Source organism: Callorhinus ursinus, unplaced genomic scaffold (genome assembly GCF_003265705.2).
Source record: "Callorhinus ursinus isolate GAN/ISIS: 27379988/994484 unplaced genomic scaffold, GSC_fseal_2.0 scaffold4, whole genome shotgun sequence".
Lineage (NCBI taxonomy): Eukaryota > Metazoa > Chordata > Mammalia > Carnivora > Otariidae > Callorhinus > Callorhinus ursinus.
Window position 1 is genome coordinate 143,923,609 of NW_027397066.1, and position 18,309 is coordinate 143,941,917.

Here is an 18,309-nt window from a genome sequence, read left to right on the forward strand (position 1 = left end):
AAAATTTTAAAAGAAGAATATGGATCATATAGGTTCACAAAGCCTGAAATAGCTATAATCTCACAATTTATAGAAGTTTGTTGACTTCTCTCACAAAGTATGGTTTATAAAAAAAAATACAAACAGAAAATGACTAAAAACCAAGAAAAACAGAGACAACAGAAACAAACAGATAATAATAGAAACATATATATACCTCAGATATTAAATTTATCAGATAGGTACTTTAAACTAACTTTGATCAATATGTTCAAGAAAAAAGAGAAAGAGATGGACCAAAGGGATAAATCTATGGGCATTTTCAAGAGAGAACTGAAATCTATAAAAGAATATTAAATGGGCATTCTAGCATTGAAAAATGCAATATTTGATATTATGAACTCACTGGATTCATTTGGAGACAGCAGAAGGTTAGAGATGGCAGAAGACGGAATTAATGAAATGACAGATCAATAGAAATGCCGGCATACCTTGTTTTACTGCATTTTACAGATAATTGTTTCTTTTACAAATGGAAATTGATGGCAACCCTGCATTAAGCAAGTCTATCGGTGCCACTTTTCCAATAGCATTTGCTCACTTTGTGTCTCTGTTGCATTTTGGTAATAGCAATATTTCACTTTTTCATTATTATTATATTTGTTATGGTGATCTGCGATCAGTGAAGATGACTTGCTGAAAGCTCAGATGATGGTTAGTATTTTTTAGCAATAAAGTACTTTTAAATTAAGGCATGTACATCGCTTTTTTAGACAGAATGCTATTATACACTTAACAGATCATAGTATAGTGTAAACATAACTTCAGTATGCACCAGGAAACCAAAAAATTCATTTGACTTGCTTTACTGTGATATTTACTTTACTGTGGTGGTCTGGAACTGAACCCACAATATCTCAGAGGTATCCCTGTATTCATACTGAAGCAAAAAGGAAGAAAATACTTAAAAAGCAGAAAAGACCATAACAAACATGATAAATCAAAAGGTCTAGTATATGTGTAACTAGAGCCCAAAAAGAAAAAGAGAAATAATTGGGCAGAATATAGAAAGATCTAATGAATGTAATCTTCCCCAAATTGAAAAAAACATATCAATCTTTAGGTATAAGAAGCTGAAAAAACCTAAAGCAGGTTAAAGACAAAGGAAACTACATCTATGCATATCATGGTAAAACTGTTGAAAATCAAAGAAATACTACTAAAAAAGCTTGAAGGAAAACATATTGCTTTCAAAGGAACAAAAATAAGACACATAAATGACATATAATTATGGATGCCAGAAGAAAATATAATGACACCTTTAAAGTACAAAGAACAAAATGAAATAAAGCAAAAACAATCCCCCCCTTTAAAAAACCCTACCTATTTAGCATTTAGTATACTGAAAATATTCCTTAAAGCTAGAGGTGAAATAAAGATCTCTTCAGACAAACAAAAGCTGAGAGAATTTATACAGGACAGATCTGCACTACAGGAAATACTAAAGGCAGTTTAAAGGAAAAAGATATCAAATGGAAGTATATAATCTCAGGAAGGAATAATGAACATTGTAAAGAATAAAATGTGGGTAAATGTAAATGAATATTGATTGCTTAGCATAATAATGCCTTGTGAGCTCACCACTGCATATACCCTCCCCAATGCAATGGTGAGTGCTGTGAACTGCGTAAGACTGTTGAATCACAGACCTGTACCTCTGAAACACAAAATACATTATATGTTAAAAAAAAAGAAGAAGAGAGTAGGAAGGGTAAAATGAAGGGGGTGAAAATCGGAGGGGGAGATGAACCATGAGAGACTATGGACTCTGAGAAACAAATTGAGGGTTCTAGAGGGGAGAGGGGTGGGAGGATGGGTTAGCGGGTGACGGGTATTAAAGAGGGCATGTACTGAATGGAGCACTAGGTGTTAAACGCAAACAATGAATCATGGAACACTACATCAAAAACTAATGATGTAATATATGGTGATTAACATAACAATAAAAAATAAAAAAACTAATGATGTAATGTATGGTGATCAACATAATAAAATTAAAAAAATGCCTTGTGAACTATATAAGATATATGATAGTAAAGTATGTAATAAGCAAAAAGGTTTGAAGGGATAGTGTAATATTGTTAAAAGGCTCATACATGGTTTGAGAAGCAATATAAATACAAAATTAAGGTAGATCTGAATGGGCATTATGGTAGAATTAAGGATACGATTTGTAATCTCTAGGATCACAAAAAAAGAGTAAATGAATAAAATATAGAGAAAAATAAAATGCTTGATTAGTAAAAAGAGTGAAAAAATGAAATACAAGAAAAAGAAATACAGTACAGATGGGACAGATAAGAACACATAGCAAGACTGTACGCAGGCTAAAGAGCAAAACCATATCAGTAATTATATTAATGCATGAATAAATTAAATACTCAGATGAAAAGACAAAGATGGTCAGGTTGGATTTGAGATAAGAGAAACATAAACATAAGGAATCAGAGAAATTAAAAGAAAATACAGAAAAAGTATAACAAGCAAACATCAACCAAAAAAAATGCTATAGCTATATAACATGAAATAAAGTAGACTTTAAAGAAGTAATGTTACTAGAGATAAATTTATTATGTCATAATAATAAAAATGGTCAGTACAACAGGAAGATGTATAAAAAGGTCAATGCAACCACCTAAACAATATAATGCAACAATCTAAACAATCACTACACAATTTAAATTGTTATACTCTAAATAACTTAGCTCAAGTAGCAAAAATCTAGAAGGAGAAAATGACACAAATCCACCTGGAGATTTTAACACTCTTCTTTCAGTAATTGCTACAACAACCAGATGAAAATAGTAAAAATATAGATTTGAATATAATGATTAAACAATTTGATGCAGAACATACATACACATCCAATAACTTTTCAAGTACATATGAAACATTTACCAAAACAGACTGTAAGTTGGGCAATAAAGTAAGTTTCCAAAATTTCAAGATGAAAATCACAGATGGTATATGATGTTCTGTGACCACAGTACAATGAAACTAGACAGCAATAACAAAAAGACAACTAGAAAGACTCCAAAATGTTAGCAAATTAAATGCAAAGTATTTATAATCTAAATAGCCACAAGAAATTATAAATTGAATCCGTAACTGAAATATTCTTACAGAGATAACTCCAAGTCCCCGTGGCTTCATAGTTGAATTCTTCCAAATACTCAAGGAAAAAATAATACTAATTTTTTAAAAAGTTTTCCAGAAGATAGGAAAAAAGGGAATATTCCCCAGCTTGTATTATAATGTCAGCAAAACTCTGATACCCAAACACCCAAGCACCTTACAAAAAAGGGAAAATCATAAGTGAGCATCTCTCATGAGTTATTTTCCCCAGCAGTGGTTGTAGGTATTACATATTTAAAAGGAAAGAACAGTCAAATGTGAGAGAAAGTTTTACAGCAACATACATGGACCAAATATTTAAAGACTAATGAAGAAATTTTAAAGAAGACAGCAAAGAATGCTATTTTTTTTAATTTCCCTCAATCCCTGCACAAAACAAAACAAAACAAAAAAACAGGATAGCAGAACCATATACCCATAACATCTAAACCAAATCTAGGTGACAAGGTATCCTCACAAACTCCCAATTACATGTGACTGGGGACAAATCACTGACAGCCTTCAAACTCCGGCAGTAAAAGCATCTGTACAAAAGAGGGAAACAGAAGGGCACCTGACAGACCCTAAATCAGAAGAACTCCCCAAAATAGCCAGCAGGTAATCACAAGAAAGCATGATGGGTCAGTTTAAGAAAAGCAGATGAAATGGGAATAGCTTTTATACATTTTAATTTGCAAGTAAATGGAAGGGGTCAATGGAGAAGTCAGAAAGGCTGGGGAAGTCTGGGTCTGAGATTCTCAAAACTAACCAGTTGAAGTTCCCTTCTAGCACCAAGCCTCACACTCAGGAGAAATTGCTGATAGGAGAATCCAAATTGATCTGTGCAGGGATAATAGAAACAAAGGAAAGAAAAAAGTAGGGGAAAGGAGTAAAGACAGAAGAGCTCAGAAACTACAAGGCTATAATTTTAAAACACTCAATGAAAATAACAAAGGAAGCTCTAAGCTATGAAGTTAGAAAAGCTATTTTGACACCCCCTACTCTTCCTAGAAGTTTATTAAGACTAATTTCATATGAAAATAAGTAACAGAGGATCACTGTTGAATTCTGTCCAAGTTATAAGAACAAAACAGAGTAAGAAGTAGAGTAATGTACCCAAAGACTGGTGTTTCCTAACTTTGGTTTGGACAGCACTTGTTATAATATGCATTGTAGAAGATTTACCAGCTTCTTTGGCCTCTACCTACTAGATACCTATAGTATCCTTCCCAGTTGACAACCAAAAATGTTTCCCAACAATGCCAAGTGTCCTCTGTGAGCAGAATCACCCTCAGTTGAGAACCACTGTCATATATAATTAAAACCCAGAAAAAACCCTAAAATTATAACCTATTTAAACATTTGTTAGTAAAATTAAGAACATGATAGAAGACATTAGAGAATATAAATTACAATGAGAAAATATTCAGAAATGAGGCAGTTGATAGAATTAAAGACTAGAATAAAAGAAAAAATCTTATAAATAAATATCCTAGAATAAACATAAGATCATCTAAACAAAACACAAAATGTCTTAAGAGCTATAAAAGGTGAACAGGAGAAAAAACTTTAGTTAAAAAGTTAGAGGGACGCCTGGGTGGCTCAGTCAGTTAAGCCTCTGCCTTCGGCTCAGGTCATGATCCCAGGGTCCTGGGATGAGTCCCGCATCAGGCTCCTTGTTTCAGCAGGGAGCCTGCTTCTCCCTCTGCCTGCCTGCCTCTCTCTTTCTCTGATAAACTCTTTTAAATAAAGTGAGAAAAAGGATTTAAGAGAAAGTGAGAGATATTAGAGAAAAATGAAAAATATAAATAGTAGAGTTCCTGAAATAGACTTAAGAAACAGAAAACTAGAAAAATAATAATTCAATAACACTTTCCTAAAATTGGGGTGGGGGTAAGACTGGAGACCACATATTTAAAAGTCACACTATGATGAGAAAAACTACAAAACTCTAATGAAAAAAATCAAAGAAAAATTAAGTAAAGAGATATTCCATGTTCATGGGTAGGAAGACTCAATACTGTCAAGATGTCAGTCCTTCCCAATTTGATCTATGGATTCAATGCAATCCCAGTCAAAATCCCAGCAAGTTATTTTGCAGATATCAACAAACTGATTCTAAAAGTTTATGTGAAGAGACAGAAGACCCAGAGAAGCCAAGACAATACTGAAGGAGAACACAGTTCAAGGAATGATACTACCCAACTCCAAGACTTAGTATAAAGCTATAGTAATCAAGACAGTACGCTAATGGTTAAAGAACAAACAGATCAATGAAACAGAACATAGCTAAGAAACAGACCCATATAAATACAGTCAACTGATCTTTAACAAAAAAGCAAATGCAATTCAATGGAGAAAAGACACTCTCTACAATAAATGGTACTGGAACATCTGGACATCCCAGCCCTCCCTTCCCCCAAAACTTATCTAGACACAGACCTTGCACCATTCACAAAAATGAACTCAAAATCGAACACAGACCTAGATGTAAAATGCAAAATTATTAAAACCCCTAGAAGATAACACAGAAGAAAATCCAGATGACCTTGAGTTTGGCAATGACTTTTTAGATATACTACCAAAGGCACAATCCATCAAAGTGAGAATTAATAAGCTGGACTTCACTAAAATTTAAAAGTTCTGTTCTATGAAAGACACTGTCAAGAAAATGAGAAGACAAGCCACAGACTGGAAGAAAATATCTGCAAAAGACAGAAAGACTTAAAGCACTGTTAACAAAAACATTCAAAGAACTCTTAAAACTCAACAATTAAAAAAACCTGAAAAACCCAGTTTAAAAATGGACTAAAGATCTGAACAGATGCCTCACCAAAGACAAATACAGATGGAAAATAGACATATGAAAAAATGCTCTACGTCATATGCCATTTGGGAATTGCAAATTAAAACAACAATGTGATACCACTGCAAATCTAATACAATGGCTAAAATCCAGACGACTGACAACACCAAATGGTGCTGAGGATGTGGAGTAACAGGAACTCTCATTCATTTCTGATGGGAACGCAAAAAGGCAAGCTACTCTGGAAGACAGCTAGGCAGCTTATTACAAAACTAAATATACTGTTACCACATGATCCAGCATTCATGTTGCTTGGTATTTACTCAAATGAGGTGAAATCTTATGTCTAAACAAAAACCTGCACACAGATGCTTATAGCAGTTTTATTCATAATTGCCGAAACTCGGACTTAATCAAGATGTCTTTCAATCGGTGAATGACACCTAACGAATAACTATCTACATAAACAAACACTGGTATATCCCTACAATGTAATATTATTCGGCACTAAAAAAAAATGAGGTATCATATGATGAAAAGACATGGAGGAAATGTAAATGCATTTTACTAACTAAAGAAGCCAGTCTGAAGAGGTTACATATTGTATGATTCCAACCATGACATTCTAGAAAAGGCAAAACTAGTAAGATAGTATAAACATCAGTGGTTGCTAGGAGTTCAAGAGGAGGGAGGAACACAGGGATTTTTTTTAGGGCAGTAAACTGTTTTGTATGATATTATAATGGTGGATATGTATCATTATATATTTGTCAAAATCCATGAAAAGTATAATACCAAGAGTGTACTTTAATGTCTACCATGGTTTTGGGATGATCATAATGTGTCAATGTTGGTTCATCAATTTTAACAAATGCACCACTCTGAAGAAGGGATATTGATAGCTGGGAGGCTGTGCATACGTCAGAGGAGGGGATATAATGAAACTGTCCTTTCTATTCAATATTGCTATGAACCCCAGATTACTCTAAAACAAATTAACTATTAGAAAACAAAACAAAACAAAACAGAGGCGCCTGAGTGGCTCAGTCATTAAGCATTTGCCTTCAGCTCAGGTCGTGATCCCAGGGTCCTGGCATCGAGCTCCGCATTGGGCTCCCTGCTCTGCGGGAAGCCTGCTTCTCACTCTCCTGCTCCCCCTGCTTGTGTTCCCTCTCTCACTGTCTCTCTGTGTCAAATAAGTAAAATCTTAAAAAAAAAACCACAGCACCTACTAGAAAAATATATTTTTTAAAAACTTTAAGGAAAAAGAAAGATATCCTTTGAGTATCCAAGCAAAAAGAAAATCAGATCGTCATCAAATTTCTGATAGCTATGCTTTATGCCAGAATACTATGGAGTTTTATATAATAAAATATTCAAGGAATGGAAATGTAAGCCAAGGATTTATATTCAGCCAAACTGATCTTCAAGAATAAAGTCTTAAGGGGCAGCTGGGTGGCTCAGTTTGTTAGGCATCCAACTCTTGATTTTGGCTCTGGTCATGATCTCAGGGTCATGAGACTGAGCCCTGCATGAGGGTCAGTGCTCAGTGGGGAGGCTGCTTGAGATTCTCTCTCTCCCTCCCCACCCCGCACTCTCTTTCAAATAATAAATAAATAAATCTTAAAAAAAAAAAAAAGAAAATCTTAAGACAAACTGCTACAAACATACAAAATTTCTGGTTGTATTGTTCACATGAGCCCTTCTACTACAAAAAGAACTTAAGACAATCAAATTGATGAGAAACTGGCATAAAGATTGGAAGACTAGAGAACATTGCAGGTCCTTTAAGTTCCTCATTAAATCCTCAAAAAACAATCCTTAATAACAGTGTTTCCATTCTACACATGGAGAAACTGAATGTCAAAGTCAGAGGAACTTGCCCATGGTTGCTGGGCAAATGATCGAACCAGAACTGGACCAAAGCCCATTCTCCTTCTACAGCATAAAGCTGCTCCCACATACATATTAAATAAACCTTTTTTGTCTTTGCATATACTGGGATTGTGTATTGCCTGGAACTTCATTCTCTCCCTTATTTACCCATTGAGCTCTTTATTTTTGGCCTAGCTCAAGATCACTTGGTCTCTCTGTGGCTTTCTCTGACCCAAAGGACCTTATCATCCTTAATGAAACTACACAGTACTGACAACATAAAGCCTCCTAATCTGTGGCTCCATACCATTACATACACAACACTTCCAACATAGATCTTGCCACATTTGATTTCCTAGTGATAAGAAACTGTGACTTCTTTGTGTTAAAAATCCCAGCACAGAGCATATTCTAAGTAAATACAGTTAAGGAAAAATTAATGACAACTCTAAGAAGTCTTTATCCAAGATAAAGTTAGTTACTTAAACATCTCTACACTACCTCTTAACTTCGTGCATACTTTTATTCTTGCCCTTTTCATGCAATATTATCACTTATTTGTTTTCATTTGTGTCTGTCCTCTGAGAGCAAGGATGATCTTTTTACTCTTTGTAGCTTCAATGCTTAACACATAGTAGTAGGAACAGCTAATTAGTGTTCCATAAATGGTAAATTGAAGTTAAAAAAGTAAGACAAGTCATAAATTACTTCTCAGTTCCAATTCTCTGAAGATGAATTATTTGACTATGGAGAAGACCCGCTTTCACATTGCCTAAGTATTATTATATACCAAATTATATACATTTAAGCAATAATGATTTTACATAAAAGGAATCAGAATCTGATGTTTTTAAAGTAATAGTTCTAATGAGGATAAACACATAAAGGACCTTTAGATTACAAAATAATCTCAATTTTTTATCATTATTTTTGAAAATGTTTTAGCCCAGAGGCATTTTTCCCCCTGAATAAAGCCTGAGGCATTTTGACAATAGGATCAGACTAAGATGTAAGAATATTAAGTTACTAGTATTTTTGTTTTTGATCAGTGTCTGGCATACAACTGCACAACTTCCAAACACAAGAGCATGGGGGGAAGAAAGTTAATTACAAATACACACATTTTGTGTACTTACCCTTTTTTCAAACAAGTAATTATACACACATCTCTTCAAATTTCTTTTTTTTTTAAAGAAAATGCTAGAATCATTAACAGCTAGTAGATTCACCCTTAGTAAAAGAAAAAAAGCAATCTACTTTTTACACTTTAATAACATGTGTAGAGGTTTATTTCACTGGCATATTAGTATCTGGCTAATTTCTTTATACACACTGTGAATAACCTTACCTCCTGTGTTATTTTTTGCCAGTTTCAAATGTGAGCATCACTCTAATTCCAATAATTCTCTATATTCAATAGTCTCCATATTTAAATAATCCATCTTCAGAGAACTGGAACTGAGAAGTAATTTATAACTTGTCTTACTTTTTTTAACTTTAATTTACCAACTATTTATGGAACACTAATTAGCTGTTCCTACTACTATGTGTTAAGCATTGAAGCTACAAAGAGTAAAAAGATCATCCTTGCTCTCAGGACAGACACAAATGAAAACAAGTAAGTGATAATATTTCATGAAAAAGGCAAGGATAAAAGTATGCACAAAGTTGACAGAGACAGAGTTAAAAAGAGACAGGGAAAAAAGAGACAGATTGAGAGAGAACATAGGAGTGACATACATTCATGTCTAGACACAAATTCTGAAAAAAGAAAAACCATGTTCAGCCTCTCTATATTTTATACATGGACACTCTTCATATGCATAGCTGTAATACCAAGACCCACAATACTTTGGGAAAATAAATGTTTTCCTCCTGCCTCACAACTCATCCTCCCCAAGTCCTTGGATAATGTCTGTCATAACTACTACAGATAATCTTTATTCAACTTAATTCCAGAATCCACATGCATTGCTCCTATTATCTTTCTTCATGTAAAATGATGTTTTTTTGACTGTTCTACTTTTCTGGCTCACCCTAAACACATTTCCTTTTCCTTTTCTTTTAAGATCCCATCCAGGTTATGTCAGGTCAAAATCCAAGACTACTATTTTGAGACAACTCCTCAGAAATATAACTATTTTCCACCTAACTAGAAAATTATTATGACAAAAAGATAATCTATCATAAATAATTCACTTAAATACATCTTAAAAATACAATTTGAATTTTAATAACATTACTTCTAGTACAGAAAACTTTGTTTCTGCTTACCACTTCTAACAGTTGTGTTTTCCAATAGTTCTGTCTGAAGTTGTAGTTCAGCTTCTCCAAGTATCTTTAGAACTGAATCTGTAGGGCTTCTCCCCCAGACTTTTCTTGGAGATCCACCAGGATCTAATTTAATAACCTCTCCCACTGTATGTTCTATAAAAAAAAGACACAAAAAACAAATTTCATTGATAGAACATACTATTACTGTATTATAAAACAGATTTAAGATCTATCCAATTGAACACACCACAAGAAAGAAAGGTCCTATCACAAAGAACATATGCTGATGATGCTTTAAAAGACTTTCAAGTGCACCTGGTGGCTCAGTCGGTTAAGCATCTGACTCTTGATTTTGGCTCAGGTCATGATCTCAGGGTCACGAGAATGAGATCCGGTCAGGCTCTGCGCTCAGTGGGGAGTTTGCTTCTCTCCCTCTGCCCCTCCCCCTGCTCACTCTTTCTCTTTCAAATAAATAAATCTTTAAAAAAATAAAAGACTTTCAGAAAATGATAATAGAAAGAATGAATGATGAATGATATTACTAATATTAGTAAAAATATAGATAAATGCCTTTTAAAATACTTATGGTGGGGCTCAGTTGGTTAAGCATCTGACTCTGGATTTCGGCTCAGGGTCGTGAGATCAAGCCCTGTGTTGACTCTGGGCTCAGTGCCAAGTCTGCTTGGGTTTCTCTCCTTCTCCCTCTACACCCTCTCTAAAATAAATGAAAAAAAATCTTAAAAAAATATTATGGGGGGCAGGATCAAGATGGCAGAGTAGGAAGATAAAGAACCCAACTCCTCTTTTTTCTTTTTAAAGATTTTATTTATTTGAGAGAGACAGAGATAGCACAAGCAGAGAGGAAAGAAAGAGAAGCAGGCTCCCCTTTGAGCAGGACAATCATTAGTCAAGAGATTAGCAAAATAGTAAGATGTAAAACATGACATCAGAAACAAAATGTTGGGGAGGGGGATAAAAAATGCAGTGCTTTGAGAATGTGCTTGAACCTTCAATTTAAAACAGACTGCTAGATACAGAGGATGTTATATATGAACCTCATGGTACCTATAAACCAAATACCTATATAGGTACAGAAAAAATAAAGAGAAAGGAATATAAGCATGACACTAAAGGAAGTCACTAAATCACAAGGGAAGAGAACAAAAGAAGAAAACAGTAACACAGAAGAACTACAAACTACAGAAAACAATCAAGTAAATGGCAATAAGTACACATCTATCAATAACTATTTTTAATGTAAATAAACTAAATGTTTCAAACAAAAGACAGGGTGGTTGAATGGATTAAAAAACAAGGCCCATTTATATGCTGCCTACAAGAAACTCACTTTAGACCTAAAGACACACAGAGACAAGTGAAGTGAAGGGCTGGAAAAAGATATTCCATGCAAATGGAAAACATAAGGAAAGCTGAGGTGGCAATATTTATAGCAAAAAAAAAAAAAAAAAGATTTTAAAAGACCGTAACAAGTGACAATAAAGGGCATTACATAATGATTACATACATCAAACAAGAGAATAGAACATCTATAAATATCAAAGAATCCAACATAGGGGGACCTAAATACATAAAGCAAGTATTAACAAACATAAAGAGATGGTAATACAATAATAGTAGGGGACTTTAATATTCTACTTTCATCAATGAAGAGATCATCTAGATAGAAAATCAATAAGGAAACATTGGCCTTAAAAACACATTAGACCAGCTGGACTTAACAGATGTATACAAAACATTCCATCCAAAAACAGCTGAATACATATTCTTTTCAAGTGCATATGGAACATTCTCCAGGATGGATCATACAAAAGCCACACAACAAATCTCAATTAATTTAAGAAAACCGAAATCGTATCAAGCACCTTTTCCAAACACAACAGTATGAAACTAAAAATCAAGCAGAAGAAAATTGTTTTGTTTCATTTTGTTGAAGCAGAAAAAAACTATAAAACACAAACATGTGAAGCCTAAACAAAATCAGTGTGTCAATGAAGAAATCAGAGAGGAAATCAAAAAATACCTTGAGACAAATGAAAATGAAATACCATGCTCCAAAATCTATGGGACACAACAAAAGCAATTCTAAGAGATAAGATATAGTGATGCAAAGCCATTTCATGGAACAAGAAAAATCTCAACTAAACAATCTAATTCTATACCTAAAGGAACTACAAAGAACAAAGCCCAGATTCAGTAATATGCATCCTTATGTTCACTTCAGCATTATTTACAATAGCCAAGATACTGAGGCAACCTAACTGTCCACTGACAGATGAATGGGTAAAGAGGATGTGGTATACAATTGAACCTTGAACAACACAGGTTTGAACAGCCTTGGATCCACTTATATGTGGACTTTTTTCAATAAATGCAGTACAGTACAGTAAGTATATTTTCTGTTCCTTATGATTTTCTTGACATTTGCTTTTCTCTTAGATTACTTTATTGTAAGAATACATCATGTAATACATATAAATACAAAATATGTGTTAATCAACTATTTATGCTATTAGTAAGGCTTCCAGTCAACAGCAGGCTAATAATAGTTAAATGTTTGGGGAGTTAAAAGTAATATGGAGATTTCTGACCACAGAGGAGTGGTCAATGCCCCTAACGACTGCATTGTTCAGGGTTACATATATATATATATATATATACATACATACATATATATATATATATATAGACACACACACACACACACACACACAGGAAATTACTGAGCCATAAAAAAGAAGGAAATCTTGCCATTTGCAAAAACATGGATGGACACTGAGGGTCCACATGCTAAATGAAATAAGCCAGAGAGAAAAAAACGAATATGTATGATTTCACTTATATGTGGAATCCCCAAAAAACTAAACAAATGAATGAAACAAAACAGAAATAGACTCATAGATAAAGAGAATAATCTGGTGGTTGCCAGAGGGGTGGGGGTAGGAGGGATAGAGGAAATAGGGGTAGAGGTTAAAAGGTACAAACATTTACTTAAAAAATAAACAGAACAAGGGGATACAATGTACAGCAAAGAAAATATAGTCAATTATGTGTAACAACTTTGTATGGTGACAAATGATAGCTAGATAGATATCTTGGTTACTTTGTTACTTATATAAATATTGAATCACTATGTTGTACACCTGAAAGTAATATAATATTGCATGTTAACTATTCTTCAATAAAAAATAATAAAATTTATGAATTATAGTTTCAAGGAATAGAAAAATAGAAAAAATTATACCTCTGTAAAATTTTTTCTGAGCAAATTTTTTAAAACTAAGACTATTAAGCAATAATTTGGGGTGTACAAAAGAGAAGAAATATAAATTAATAATATTTTGCTTCTATAAATTTAATTAAAGAAAATAGAAAACAAGTCGTAAACATCCATATGGTTTAAAAATAGAGAAGGATATTTCTAAAAAAATTTGTTTTAGTTTAGCTTACATATCATAAGTAGGCAACTGACACTGCATTTTCAGCAATAATAATTCTGGGGGAACTTTTAAAATAAAATTTAGCAGAGCAGGGGGGTGGGGGGATGGGTTAGCCTGGTGATAGGTATTAAAGAGGGCACGTTCTGCGTGGAGCACTGGGTGTTATGCACAAACAATGAATCATGGAACACTACATCAAAAACTAATGATGTAATGTATGGTGATTAACATAACAATAAAAAAATTTAGCAGAGCAAAAAAAATGGGAAATTATCTATTGTAATTTGAGTCTTTAGAGCCTTTTGGAATAATACACAAAGCATTTAAGTACCTAGCAATAAAAGACAAGGTGCAATCTCACATATTACAGCATATGTAAGTCATATAAAATTTTAATGGTAACCAAATACAAAATGTTGATACAAATCTGTATGTCCTAGTTCCTTGAAAGTATCTGCAAATTAGCAGGTGATATTCAGCTTTATAAAGCAAAAATGATTCCCAATAGTGAATCAATTTTTAAAAGGATAGTTAAAAAGTAGAAAACCCAGAAATAGACCCATAACTTACAGGCATGTGGTATTTGACAGAGGTGTCAAAGCAATACAGTGGGGAATGGGAAGTCTCTTTAACAAATAAAACTGGAGAAACTAAATGTCCATATGAAATGATATTAACTTTGATGCAGGGAGGGAAAATCAGGTGGAGTTGATGGTCTCTCTGAGCTGAGGTGACAGAAATTGGAAGTCTAGGAGGCAAAGGTGGCTAATGTTGGCAGGACAGAATACGGAAGAGTAGAAAGCTACACAAAGAGAACTCAAGAGTCTTCTTGGAGTCTTAAGCTAAATACTGATCATCACACACATGGGAAATTACTGTAGTCTAGGGAAAAGACCCAAATGGAGTAGAGGGAATAATACTTGGAGTTCAAGCAAGGTAGGTCAAAAATAGTCCCTCTTCCCACCAGCCAGAAAAAAATGTCTTATGATTCACCAGTCATTAGGTAGATTACTCAGAGAGGTTTTAGATTCAGTAAAAGGGGATAGATTAGCCACAGACATTGCTCTGGTTCTGCCTAACAAAGCTTTTTTTTTTTTTTAAGATTTTATTTACTTATTTTAAGAGAGAGAGAAAGCATGAGCAGAAGGGGAAGAAAGAGAGTGAGGGAGAATCTCAAGCAGACTCCACACTAAGCATGAAGCCCAATGTGGGGCTTGATTCCAGGACCCTGAGATCATGACCTGAGCTGAAACCAAGAGTTGGATTCTTAACCGACTGCACCACCCAGGTGCCCCTCACCTAACAAAGCTTAAAAGCAAGACCTAAAAGGGTCAAGCTATTTACAAGTAACTGAACTGTGTCCTAGAACAAAAATCAAGAATATTTATAGGAATACAAAAATATACAGCCACCCATTTAGGTAAAATTCATGGTTTGGCTTCCAAACAAAGAATGACCATGCATGCACAGAAGCAAAAGAATTCAACCTTTAATAAAGAGGGGAAAAAAATCAACATCAACCTAAAAATGACAGATGATTTAATTAGTAGACAGGGCATTTATAATATAACTGAATTCTATATGTTCTATAAGCTAGAGAAAAAATTGATGATAATTAGAGAAAAGGAAAACATTAACAAGATCCATATAAACTGCTAGATAGGAAGACCAAAAAAGCTGAAAAAAATAGCAAAAAGTTATCCAAATTTGATGAAAACCACCCACAATTCCAAGAAGCTCAACAAACCCAAGCAAAAGAAACATGAAGAAAATGACAGCAAAGCACATCGTAATGAAATTTACTAGCTTAGGGGAAAAATCTGAAAACATACAGAAGAAATAAGACATTTTACATACAAAGGACTAACAATAAGGATGACAGAAGATTCTCCTCATAATAAATGCAAACCAGAAGACATTGGTACAATATCATTAAAGTACCAAAAGAAAAAAATAGCAAGTTAGAATTCCATACCCAGAAAAAATATCTTTGCAAAAGGAAGGCAAAATAAAGATTTTTACAGACATACAAAGCTGAAAGAACTCCTCACCAGCAGGACTACATTACAAGAAATGTTCAAGAAAGTCCTTCAGGCAGAAGAAAAATGATACCACATGGAAATCTGATTTATACAAATATTATGAAGACCACTGGAAACAGTAACTACACGGGTAGATACAAAAGGCTTTTTCTCTTATTATTTAAAACTCCTTAAAGGAGAAATGACCATAATGTGTTGGGGGGTTTATAGCATAAGTTAAAAACAAACAAAAACAATGGCACAATGACTAGGAGGAAAGAAATCTAAGTATACTACTGTAAGGTTCTTATACTACATGTGAAATGTAATCAATTGCTGGAATATAAACTGATAAGTTAAAGATGTGTGCTATGAACTCTAAAGCAAACACTAAAATAACAGAATAATAAACTGCAGTTAATAACTGAGATAAAATGGAATCACAAAAATACTCAATCCAAAAGAAAGAAAAACAAAAGGGCAAAAAAAACAAAGAATGGATAAGACAAAAAACAAACAGCAAAATGGCATTTTTAGATCTGACCATATTAACAATCACATTAAATATAAATGGTCTCAACAACCAAATTAAAGATGATTAAGAGCAGATTAAAAAAGCAAACCCAACAATATGCTGCCTATAAGAAACCTACTTTAAATACATAGATACAAAATTAAAAAAAAATAGATACAAACAGACTAAAAGGGAGGGGAGAATGGATAAAGATATACCAACTAACAGTGAGCAAAAAAAAAAAAAAAAACCAGAAGTGACTTTATCAATAACAGTAAATTTTAAATAATTTTTTAAAGGAACAAACTATTGATAATCACAATGCAGATAAATCTCAAAAAGCATTATGCTGAGTTAAACAAGCTAAACACACACACACAAAAATACAAACTGTTAGTCTGTTAAAATGAAATTCTAGAACACAGAAAGTTAATCTAAGATAGAAAAAATTCGGAAAAAAAGTCCCCTCTGGGAGGCTAGAAGCAGAAACTGGGAAGAGGCATGAAACGTTTGGTTTGGGAAGTTGGTGATGTTCTGTATCTTGACAGGAGTTTGGGTTACATAGGTGTAGGCATGTGTTAAAACTCAGCAAATGGGGGTGCCTGTGTGGTTCAGCTGGCTAAGCGTCTGACTCTTGATTTTGGCTCAGGTCATGTCAGGGTCATGAGATCAAGCCCCACAATGGGCTCTGTGCTGGGCAAGGAGCCTGCTTAAGATTCTCTTTCTCTCTCTCTCTCCCTTTCTCTCTCTCTCTCTGCCCTTCCTCACTGCTCGCATGTGCATGCACTCTCTTAAAAAAACAAACTTCTAAACAAATATTGAACTCTATTTCATGATATGTATGCTATGAAATACTTAGGAAAAAGTATACCAATATCTGCAATGAACTTTAAACTGCACGAAAAAATAAGATACACTAATTGTTGGATAGAAGGGTGGACAGGTATGTGATCAAGCCAGCATAGTAAAATATTAATGGTATACTTTCAATGGAGAGTATATGGTGTGCACTGTGAAATTATTTCAATTTTGCCATATTTGAAATTTTTCATAATAAAATGTTGAGAAACAGCCATCAGAAAGGATGAATACCCACCATTTAGATCAACATGGATGGAACTGGAGGGGATTATGCTAAGTGAAATAAGTCAAGCAGAGAAAGACAATTATCATATGGTTTCACTCATATGTGGAGCATAAGGAATAGAGCAGAGGACCACAGGAGAAGGGAGGGAAAACTGAATGGGAAGAAATCAGACAGGGAGACAAACCATGAGAGGCTCTGGACTCCAGGAAATAAACTGAGGGTTACAGAGGGGTGGGAGGATGGGGTAACCGGGTGATGGGTATTAAGGAGGGCACATGTTGGAATGAGGACTGGGTGTTATATGCAACTAATGAATCATTGAACACTACATCAAAAACTAATGATGTACTATATGCTGGCTAACTGAACATAATAAATAAATAAAATGTTGAGAAAAGTAAATCATGTATGATCATACAATGGACTATTACATAGCTATAAAAAAGATGAAGGGAATTTTTTAATCAGTGATATGAAAAGATTTATAAAATACACTTATATGTAAAATAAATACAATAAATGATATATAACATATATTATAACATAAAGATATATAAAACGTGTCTTTATTCAGATACACACACACAAACACAAACACACACAGGAAGGAGCTCGGAAGGATAAAGTATATCAGTGGTTACCTCATAACAAGGATGGAAATGGAGAGATGTTGAGGTGGAGAGAAATTTTATACATTGTTTATACTATGTAAAAACTTATCACATAAATATATTGCATACTTACGTTAAATATGATTTTTGAATTCATGAGATGAAGTATTGTTCATATAACAGTATTAACCTCATGCTATTTTTCCATGTAAAGTGTTTTTAATAAGGTAATAATAAGGTGTCTCAAATGTCCTTATATATTTGTCTGAGAGAGGCTTATCTGATCATTCAAAATTATCCAATTCTTGTGTTTCTGGTCTCCATATGACCTTTCTTCCTACTTTTTAAGAAAACATGGCAGGAATTTTTTCATCTTATATAAAACTTACTTGCGTCTCTCTACCTTTGTCTCCATCCCATCCTGTCACACTGGTAATAGTTCATTGCCTCAGAGGTGCTCTAAGTCATTTATAGCCCCATCACCTGAGAGATCTCACAACATCATCTGTG

At 33.9% G+C, this 18,309-nt stretch overlaps 1 protein-coding gene across 11 annotated transcripts in view; it reads right to left on the reverse strand.

The window, feature by feature from the left end:
• NEK1 (NIMA related kinase 1) overlaps positions 1-18,309 on the reverse strand; it is a 215,923-nt gene that overhangs the window by 60,548 nt on the left and 137,066 nt on the right. For all 11 annotated transcript variants that reach the window (XM_073892483.1, XM_073892490.1, XM_073892491.1 and 8 more), the window contains one exon: positions 10,109-10,261. In XM_073892483.1, coding sequence (XP_073748584.1) covers positions 10,109-10,261 — 153 coding nt within the window. The remainder of the gene's footprint in view (positions 1-10,108; positions 10,262-18,309) is intronic.